We start from the raw sequence: 10,938 nt of genomic DNA, 5'->3' as shown, positions 1-10,938 counted from the left end.
TTCACAAAACAAATTTCATTGCCCATAAATCTATGAGTAATAAAGTGTTTCATTTGATGTAAAATAACATAACTGTTGGTAAGAATATTCAAAATGTTCGATACTTATCTTGAGCTTTTGCACAATGACTGAAGAGGAGGTCAGCTACATATTAAATCATTGGAATAAGGTAATGCTTAGTTTAATTGCAAGTTACTTGCCCTTGAAATTACATAAAACTGACAAATAGATTCTTATTCAAGGGATGATAATAAAAAACAAGAGATCATTCACCCCCATTTTTTTAATATAATTATCTACTACACAAACTTTTCTATCTCCAACGTTTCGAGGGGTTAAACCCCTCTTTATCAAGGAGTTACTGTTTATTTTTATATAAATCACATATTTATCTTCTTACGTGTCTTATCTTTAACTATGTTATCTTTAAAAGACATGTAAGAAGATAAATATGTCTCCAGAAACGATGGTTAGGAAATTACCCTCCTATATAACTGAATGAAATACTGTTGGGAAAAGGCGTAAAATGAAACAAACAAACAGGTACACATGTTATCCGACAAAATCGTTTATTTTTATACTAAGCGCGTCTCTTACACACATATTGCAGAAATTGAACAATAAAATGTAGTTAGAAAATAAAGAGGAATATTAAAAACTGTTCTTATAATAAAGACTGTTTTGTTCTTATTATAGTCATACGTATTGTGTTACATATTTATCATAAGAACATCCGAATATTGCGATTTTCGTATTAAGCTTCCAGTATTTTTACTTGCTGCTTCTGACTTCTGATTATGGCGCCCGACATAAAAAGCCTTTTTTCTTATTTCTGCATTTCCATTTTGGAGGACAGACATCGTATATATCGCAGTATTTCAAATCTGTGAAAGAAAGTGAAAATGTGTTATTCACGCAAAGAAATTACTTTGTTTTTTCCCTTAAAAACGGTGTGATTTAACTTGAGTTCATGTCACACACACACGCACACACACGCATGCCCGCACGAGCGCGCACATACACACGCACACGTTAGTACGCATGCATTCACAGACGCACGTTCGCACGCATTTAAGAACGCACACGTGCGCACGCACACACACATGCACTGACACGAATTACTTTCATTTATTTAAACTTGATTACAAACATATGTTAAGAAAATAATTTGTTAACACATCATTCAGTCTATGAAGCTTTGCTGTAGAACATTTGTGATAGACACTACATAATGAAAGAATATTATTCTGCACTGCATTTAAAGCTCGAAATTATTAAATCAGTAGAATCAAACAATAATCTAATAGATTGAAGCTGATGACATTGAGAATATACCTTTGTGCTGACATCTAAATTATAGTATACTCACCTTCTGAGGACTCCAAGTCTTCAGACTCGTCGTTTTCCTGCGTATCGTATAAGGAAATGTGCCACGTCCCTCCACATACCTCGTACTTATTTCCAGGACATTTAGCTGTACACCCTGATCCTTTTGGATAATCTTTTATATTGTTCCCACAGAAACATTCCACAGTATACTGAAGAATAAGCGGAAGTTTTAGAAATACTATTTCTTAATATTTGATTAACAACAAGCGCAAATTCTGGATTTTCCCCAGAAGATGTAACAAAATGTCGACATGATAAGTAATAGAAAGAGCATCGCAACACGAGGCTATCTGATTTGCACGAGGGGGCGTGGCCCCCGAGTATAAATCAGATTGCCGAGTGTTTGATGTTCTTTCTTTTTTGTATCATAGTCAAACATAAAAACACGTTCCCTGTTGTCACAATATGAAACCCCAGAAAAAAGTAACCAATGAACGAGCATCTGAATATGATATTTGTATCGCTTTCCCTTTCTCTGTCGTCACAATAAGTAAACCCCAGCAAAAATGAGCCAATCAGTGGGTATGCTCTGGAGTGCGGGAATACCTGCTTCTCTCAGTTAACGCATTGTGCATGTATATGTATACGATTCAACTTTGACACATTTTCAATAGAAAGGTCCCCAAACTATGATACAATTAATATTACAGAGGAGTTTTGGCATTTAAATAGTTTTCCTAAGGGTCTCAAGAGTAAAATTATTGCGTGGATCTATCTGTCTGTCTGTCTGTCCGTCCGTCCGTCCGTCCGTCCGTCCGTCCATCCATCCATCCATCCATCCATCCATCTATCTATCTATCTATCTATCTATCTATCTATCTATCTATCTATCTATCTATCTATCTATTCCCACACGAGGCAGTATGTGACAGCTTTTAACATGTTCTTTAGAGTTATAGTTATTCCCTCTTCCTGCCCTCAGTTTCTAAGAAAGGATGTTATTTAGCCGTTTTCTTTTTTGTCGAGAACAAAGTATCGTTATTAATAGTTATGTTTTCATTAATCATTATAAATATACATTGTAGTTCAGTATTTTTCAGGATTATCGTTGGACGAATATGCATATGGCTTTCTGTAGTCAGCTATAGAAGATACTATCTACAGGAACCAATGGAACTGTTGTATACCTGAAGAGATTTTAACACGATCTAAACTACATGCATTTATTTGTTGAAAGTTGTCAAATACAGTGCCTAAATCATATTCTCTTGTTTTGGTTTCTTTCTAGTAAAATTATAACTATGGAAAAGTGAATAATTGTTTTACTCACGATATGATGTGGGTAATTTCATATGTCTACAATTTCCTATAAATCATTTCATACGTATCTACCTCTGTTCCAGCATATCTGTATCCGGCAGCCTTGCATTGTTGTTTGCAGTGATCGCCAGTGTTTTTTGCGAAATTAGGCATTCGGTGAGACAAAATGCGGACAGTCTTATCTATATAGCATCCGAGGTAGCCCGATGGTACATAAACTGATTGTGATATAAAAGAACAGACAAGAAAGTTATACCGCAAGGAATTTATTTACGTTTTGTGAACGTTACATGGTTCTTATGTGCATATTATTCAATATGATTTTTCTTTCACTGCTGTTACCAAATTTCATTCTAGATATTTTCGCATACTTTTTTATTTATTTATTGATGATTACATTCTTCTTTATAATGACAAATATTTTTGTCAAGATGCATGCAATTCAAATGGGCTAATTTAATAACTGACTATGCTTCCATTACAAGTTCCTGTTATTTAATAAAGTTAATATAACAATTAAATTATAGCATGCTTACCTTTTGAATCGTCGTTTGCCTTTGTATCGTATAATGAAATGTGCCACGTCCCTCCACATACCTCGTCCTTATTTCCAGGACATTTCGCTGTACACTTTGAACCTTTCGGGTATTCTTTTATGAAGTTTCCACAGAAACATTCGTACGTAAACTGAAGTGTCGACAAAATTATCGAATTTATTGAACGAGATGAATGAAATATATTATGCGAGTCAACGAAAATAATATTCTATTTATCACATACCAAAAATAAAGACTGTTTCAAGTGTTTATAAAGAAAACAAATTATCACTTCAATGTATGTTTGATATAATGCAACAAATAATGTTCATTAAAAATGATCTCAATGGCACATGAACAAATATTTATTTTTCTGTAAATAGATTTAGCATATAAGTATAGAAGATTTATTTCCAATTTTTGCTGTTCATGTCAAATTCTTATGGTAGAAAAAGAAAAAACGGTAGACAAATTTGAATAGATAGAGAATTACGATATTGCTTTCATTAAGATAAATATTTATGTTATTGAGGATGAATATCATTATTCCTCATGTCATCAACAACTACAGATGAAGTAATATCAATCGCTTAGTATTTATTACATGCAATGAATACAAGAAAGGGAGGGATTTATACTGTATAATCATTTTACAATTCAATCCACTACTTCAGCTTCAAATGTATTTGCAATTTATCACTCTATTGTTTGATTGTATATAACTTGAAATAATCTGAAACTGAAAATAACCTCTGTTCCAGCATATCTGTACCCAGCGGCCTTGCATTGTTTCTTGCACTGGTCGCCCGAGTTGTGTGCTGAATTTGGCATTCTGTGAGATAAAATGCGGGCAATCTTATCTATGTAGCATCCAAGGTAACCCGATGGAACATAAGCTAAAATAGAGAGAAAAAACAACAAAAAACAGAATGCCCAAAGAATGTCCAAATTAAAAAAGTTTGCATGCTCAGTTTGATTGAGCTTTTTCATATATTACATGTACATAAATATACATGGGCCGCCCCATTAGGAAATCAACGAAGTGCAAAAAATGCACTCTTTATAATTTTATGATAACACAATATTTCCTACTTACTATGGTATATTTTTATATATTTCAGGTATTTTGAAGGTTTTTACGTATTAGTTCAAAATCGACAGATACATAGATAAACTTATTTATCTCCAGTCATTACGTGCTACATGCTTAGCAGCAAATAAAAAAAAATGCTGTTAGACCTATATGTTGGGAGAAAGTAAGAATGTAGCCATTTAAATAATATGAAAAATACATGATTAAACCAGAAAAAAGCAATATAGTTCGAATATATGGTTGTTGTCGGGTTGAAAAGGTTTATCTAGTTCGCTGCGATAGTCAATCTTGGCTCGCTTAAGCTCGCCAGATAAATCCTCTACCGTGTATTCTCCATCTGACTGATAATTATAGTGGTGGGATATATGAAAAAGTATTGTGTATGAAAGTTACGCAGAGAAAAAACCAACTGTTCAAACATCAATGTAGAAAAAACACATTGCAGTCAGTCCGTTTTATGCTCGCTATGTAAAATGTACGTCACGGTTATAAACTGCCAAAGTTTAGTGGGCCGATAAAAAAAAATACTGTCATCATTAGTGAAAATCCAGAAAACTGTATTATTTTCAGGTCAGCTGACACATACAATAGTAAGACAGTAAGACAAACTTTATTTATAGTCTGTTATGGTTAACAGTACAAAACATAAGCTTGTATCCGACATGAACAAACGATAAAAATAATAGTGATAAGAAGAAGAAGAAACAAAATAAACACTTTTTAAGAAAATAATACATAGAATTAATTCATACTGTCGTTGTAATGAAATCAATCGGAGCATTTACAATGAAAATCAATCATGTCTAAAGAAGTTAGGATAACAGTGTTTACATATATACATATAAATAGTACATAATTAAAGGAAAAAGATAACTAACATTATTTACAAGAAACAAAAACAACCAGGAATTCAGTGAAATAGAACATGGAAACTGGAAAAGATTAGATGCACATAGAGCAGGCAAACTTGTCATTACTCCATGTTGCAATTAGTCGTTTGAACTCATTGAAATCAGAAGTACATCTAAGTTCATTAGGTAAACCGTATTCCAGATTTTAGATGCTTCAAAACGAAAACTCTTTTTATCATACTTGGTTGTGTGTACTTTAGGTACATCTAATGTATTTTGTTATCTAAAACTATAATTTGATGAACGCACATTAACAAGTTCTTGAACATATTTAGGTGAAATGCTGTAAAGACATTTAAAGACTTCAATAGCGAGTTGTTTAATTCTACTGATATGGAGTGATGACATATTGGTCAGTTTAAACAGATCTTCATAAGTTGATGAATAGTCATTAAAAACAATTTTCAGAGCACTATGTTGAAGTTTTTCCATTTTGATTGTATGGTCCTTGCTACAAAAATGCCAAACTAAAGGAAAGAAATTAAAGTTGGATGTAATAAAACTTTTGTATACATGTATAAGAATTTTTGCATCCAGATTAACATTAATAAAAAAGAAATATATTTGTGCAAATTATCAATCGCTACTCTTCGTCCTTTTCAGTAAGTCTCGGGAAAAGGACCTTGAAAACAATAGTATGTTTACACAGAAATGATACGCTAAGAAACTAAACAAAAAAACAAATGGTATTTTAATGATAATCTTATTTCCAATATATCAAGTATAAGTCCGACTAAAATTAGTGAATTCATTGATACAAAGCAAACAATAATTATTTATATATTTATTATTATGAAGAAATCGAAAGTACAAAATGTCAACATGTTGACACTATTGTACATCAGTGGGTATATTTAATTAGAAATGATTGTTAGACATATTTTCAATCATTATTGTACCGAAACAGACTTTATTTTCCTTTGGATTTCAAATAAATATATTCGTTTTACATTATTGAAGATTACACTCTCTGTCTGAAACCACGTAGTTGAACTACTTTCAATCCGTATTATATTCAGTTATTATAAAAAGGGATTTTTTTTGTCTAGTATATAATTTGAAAAACGCTAATGTTAGTTCACCATAACCCTCTCGGCTCTTCTTCAGTGGCATGTATTTCAAACAAAGGAAGTTCCGTTACCTACTGGAGCGACTCCCGCCCTGGCGCTGCCCTTTATTTCCACAAATTTTCTATTGCTTTTCTGTATTGGTCAGTCCCTTTTTGTTTTTCAAGTGTCAAGGGTAAAGAGGCCGTTTGTGTTAAACATGTGGTACTTGGTTCGTGTTAATAAATTTATATACCATTATAAAAATATCATTTTACCATATTTACGTGTTGACTAAAATAGGAGCGCAGTGATAAAAACTTACTCAAAGCGCTTGAATAATTGCTATTGAAATTAAATGTAGCTTTGCTTAACATTTTACTGGTCTAGGAATATTAGCTGAACATTTAATTTAAATAATATAAATAAATGACATGCAGACATTACGTGTTTAATTTCCAAACAGCGTAACTGTTTAACATTTATAAATAACTTACCATTTAAATAACTGGATTGTGAGTGTCAAACTTTCTATATCAAAAGATTACTAGATACAAATATTCTACTAAAATGAATATAAAATGAAAATTTATTCATAAAATAAGTAATGTCTAAATAATATCGCAAATAAACGAACACATGATAGATTTCAAAATAAGTCGCAACATCAGAAAACAGGACAAAAGTTTTCATTTTGATATAATTTTCTTCAATTTAATAATTTACCTGCATAACCGATATATAACCCAGGTGGCCTAATGAAATTTCTGTAAATGTCCATCGGGATTTAACTTTAACGTTCAGGTTATAAAAAGAGTGTGGTTGTCCTTTTATAATGGGTAGATTTATATTTTATCATGATCATCCAATAGCAATTGTTGGTCAACCATTATTTCAACAGTAATATTTTCTAAATATATAGTGAATTCAGCCCAACTTATTAATGTAACAATGATGATAATGTCACTTTAATTGTCTCAATAGTTGAAATCATCAATTATGCACCTAAAATGATTAAATGATTATATAGAGGATATTTGTTTAGTTCAGTGTAAGATCGGAATATATTTCATCGAGTGAGGACCAAAAGGTATATTGCACCACTCGTGAAATATGAACTTTTGGTGTTCACGAGGATACATATAATCGATCTTACACTAAACTAAACAAATGTTGTTTTTATTATATGCAAAGAAAAGTTTAAAAAGAAATTTTAACATATAACTAACTGAAAAGCGCGCAAATTAATAATAAAACGTGACGTCATTTACGACGTCACGACATTAAGTTGGTTTCCAGTTATTTCACAGAAACAACGTAAGGGGCTTATTAAATTCAAAACAGTGGAATTACCAAATTAATAATTTCACAGTATATCGCTTTCAATACTTTTTTATGAAACAACAAGACTAAAATAAAATGTGCATTTCCTTTACTTCTTTTAAATCTGTTATTAAATTGTACATATTTTATTAAAATGGTTCTATTTTTAATTGAATAAGATCCACATTGATTAGTTACATTTATTTATTTATTATGTCTTGCAAATATCATTAATTGGTACCTTTGTTGAAATTCCAACTATTCATGAAGAACATTAGAAATATAAATTGTACTGAAACTTCCATTGCAGATCTACAAAAGTTTAGCTTAATTTTCCTCAAAATTACGTAAGCAAATGTTCTTGCTACTTAAATTTCTTTAATATTTATACAAATTTAAGTAAGAAGAAAAAAGAAAATTGCTTTTAAATGGTTGTCAAATAGATAATCAACGTTGCATTAAGATATTATTTTTGATAACATGTTAAGGTAACAACAAAATTGCGTTCTGTCTACATAATATACAAACTTGTATAACTTTAAAATCTTTCAAATGATTAAAATAACTTTAACTGATCTCCAGTTTAGCAGCAAATTAATCAAGAATCATAGTTACATGATATTTTTGTTTAGATTTTGTTTTTTACTAGTCAAATCTCAAGTATCCCTGTAAGATTTTATTTTATATATTTTATATCGGAAACTGGTATCAAAATACCATCTGGAGGACAATGCCTTGGACTAGACACCAACACCGGATTGACACTGAGGATAGCTCTCGATATGTTTTGTAAAGTTACTGTACAAAAGACACCATCTGAGAGCTTGCATTTGAAGGCTTACACACACAACTGTTATTTTCTCCTTCTTCTTCTTTTTATTATTTCTTTTAAATTGTTTTTGTTGTGAAAAAAATACAATTAGTAGCAGGTTAATGTAGAAAAAAGGAAACAGTAGGACTGAGGACAAGTTTTGTTTTGTTTCTTTGTTTGATTCTACGCCTTTTCCCAACAGTATTTCAGTCATATACTATAGGCGGGTAGTTTCCTAACCATCGTTCCTGGAGAGTTACACCAGTACTAGACTACCTTCCTCCGCGCTAAACTACCAGAGCATCTCCAGGGGATCGAACCCGTGCCAGAGTTAGGAATGATTGTACGTTTTAAAAAAGATGATTCTTTAATAAAATTACTTTAAATCCACAAATCGGTCAATGACATCGAAATAAAATTGTTCGCTATGTTAACGAGAAGCTCAATCTCAATTTTGTGATTGTCTGTACTGTTTCCTCTTCTATGAGAGACGAGCAAGACATTTACATACTTGATATACCATATAGTTTAATGTTTTGCGCTCTCTATAATTGCATTTAGATTTACCGCATAATGTCATGGTAGTTTCCTCTGGACATCATCAATCTATGTGGTCACAATACACTATTTTTGTTTGTTTAATCGTAACATGAACAACACCTTCAAAAATTATGCGCACTGTATGAACTATGACGTTTATTCCTGCTGAAATAATGTCCATTCATTTAGTAAATATCAATCTATAGATAAAGTATCAAAGTACAACTATCCCGATATGGTCTGTGAGATATAAGATAGGGGCTGATTCATTAAACATTAAAGATAAAATGTTTTATATTAATGAAGGCATGGATTGTTCAAATAAAATTATACTGTATGCATTTATATTAAAAGGGTGCAGTGGGTCTTACATTAATCAAACGGGGAATAAACATAGAAACAGATGACGGTTCATAAACAGCAAATAAGGGACCCATCGATAAAACAAGTTCCTTTTAATACACAAGATTTTTGTTGTAGCAAATCTCCTATTTTTTGTATTTCCCTTTATTTTTTTTCATGCCAAGCTTGATGAATCTTATCATACTTACACGTGTCATATTAATCACGTTTTCAATTTTTATTTGCGTTTGTTTTATAGTGCTCAATAAAACAAGAACTTGCTAAACCCAAGAACCTTACGAGTGCATGTCGTGCACAATAATAAGAGAATTTACAGCCAAGGCCATAACGATAAGAAATTGGTCCCGATTGGTTTTTATTCGATTGCAATAGAGACTTTAATACTTAAAAATCCTCTTCTATTCAAAGTATATCGGTTTTATGTTTTCAAACAAACGTCTTTAACTGTAAGCGCATGTAAACTATAGAAAATTAAAATTATTAAACTCATTACCCTTCATGCCCATGAATCACTAGTGTTGTCTAACAATGTTTAACAATGAATTACTTTAACGTTCAAAGTTTAGTTCAATTCCTTATGGTCATATATAAATTATGCAATGTATATTTATTAAGCATATGATCAGAGAAAACGATATCTAGTCGATACCGTAAAATAAAAATCCTTAAAGGACCAGTCATTTTTGGTTTCGAAAAAGATACTATCATTTTGTATTAGGTCTCATTTATTTTGTATTTGAAGTTTTCTTTGTTCCTATACCTTAACGTTATTCATAAATACATTCATCTGTACATGTGTTATCATAGTTGTATTGATAAAGTATAAGCAACATGTGTAATTGTGTGTTTGCTGAGTAAAAATGAATGAAAGATGATTTTAATATTTTATCATAAACATTACCAATCACAATTATTAAACGTCCGTACCTGGTATGTTTATCAACATTTTATGGAAGAAATAGACAAGGAAAGAAGTTTGTGAGAGAAAAGGATGTGTCCTCATAATGTATATTGAAATTAAGTGTTCGGCTTTTCGTGCGAACAGATAAACGAAAACATGAATATTTAATAAGGTTGTTATAATTAATAAATATATGATGCAGACGATACTTAACAAAGAGAAAAATTAAAATATCAGAATAACTGAATAATTATGAAAAACATCTCAATTTCTTTTTCATGTATTAGATGCAAGTACATATCTTTGAAAACCATAATATATTACTAAAATACGCATTTTATTTTTATGTAACTCGACAACCACGATAATATTTATAGTTTTTTCCCCGAAGAATTTTGTTGTAAATTTAAGTTTTCTAACACATTTCACGACCACAATTATGTTCTGCAGGTACTTGACAATTTCAATTTCAATATTTTATTGCACTAATCAGCATACAAAATGCATTTGGCAAAGGTTGACAAACTAAAATCTATACAAATCACACATGTATCACATGACATATATTGTCATCATTAGAAGCTGATGTGGAGAAAAAGCAAAGAATATGACACGCATTAGCTTACATTTTGATTCCATTTCTTTTCGAAAATGCTTCATTTAGAAATTTCGATACATTCAGTAAAGTTGATTGTTTTCTACTTGCTGTGTTTGGATAATATTTCTTGCGAATTTCAGAATAATGTGTACATATTAAAAGGAAAT

General features: G+C 31.1%; 1 protein-coding gene across 1 annotated transcript; it reads right to left on the bottom strand.

Moving 5' to 3' along the window:
- Positions 1–544: 544 nt before the first annotated feature.
- LOC132755800 (uncharacterized) lies at positions 545–7,958 on the bottom strand. Its single transcript, XM_060746720.1, has 6 exons — positions 7,800–7,958; positions 3,936–4,081; positions 3,186–3,336; positions 2,722–2,867; positions 1,370–1,538; positions 545–884 (listed from the first exon to the last, which is right to left on the bottom strand). Exons 1-6 carry the CDS (start codon positions 7,861–7,863, stop codon positions 796–798), a joined length of 765 nt encoding a protein of 254 aa, XP_060602703.1. The 5' UTR covers positions 7,864–7,958; the 3' UTR covers positions 545–795.
- Between the last annotated feature and the right edge of the window lie 2,980 nt (positions 7,959–10,938).

Source organism: Ruditapes philippinarum, unplaced genomic scaffold (assembly GCF_026571515.1).
Source record: "Ruditapes philippinarum isolate M1 unplaced genomic scaffold, ASM2657151v2 ctg2752_1_1_1_1, whole genome shotgun sequence".
NCBI classification, from domain to species: Eukaryota; Metazoa; Mollusca; class Bivalvia; order Venerida; family Veneridae; genus Ruditapes; species Ruditapes philippinarum.
The sequence above is the reverse complement of the archived record's forward strand: the minus strand, read 5'-3'. Positions and strand labels throughout refer to the sequence as shown.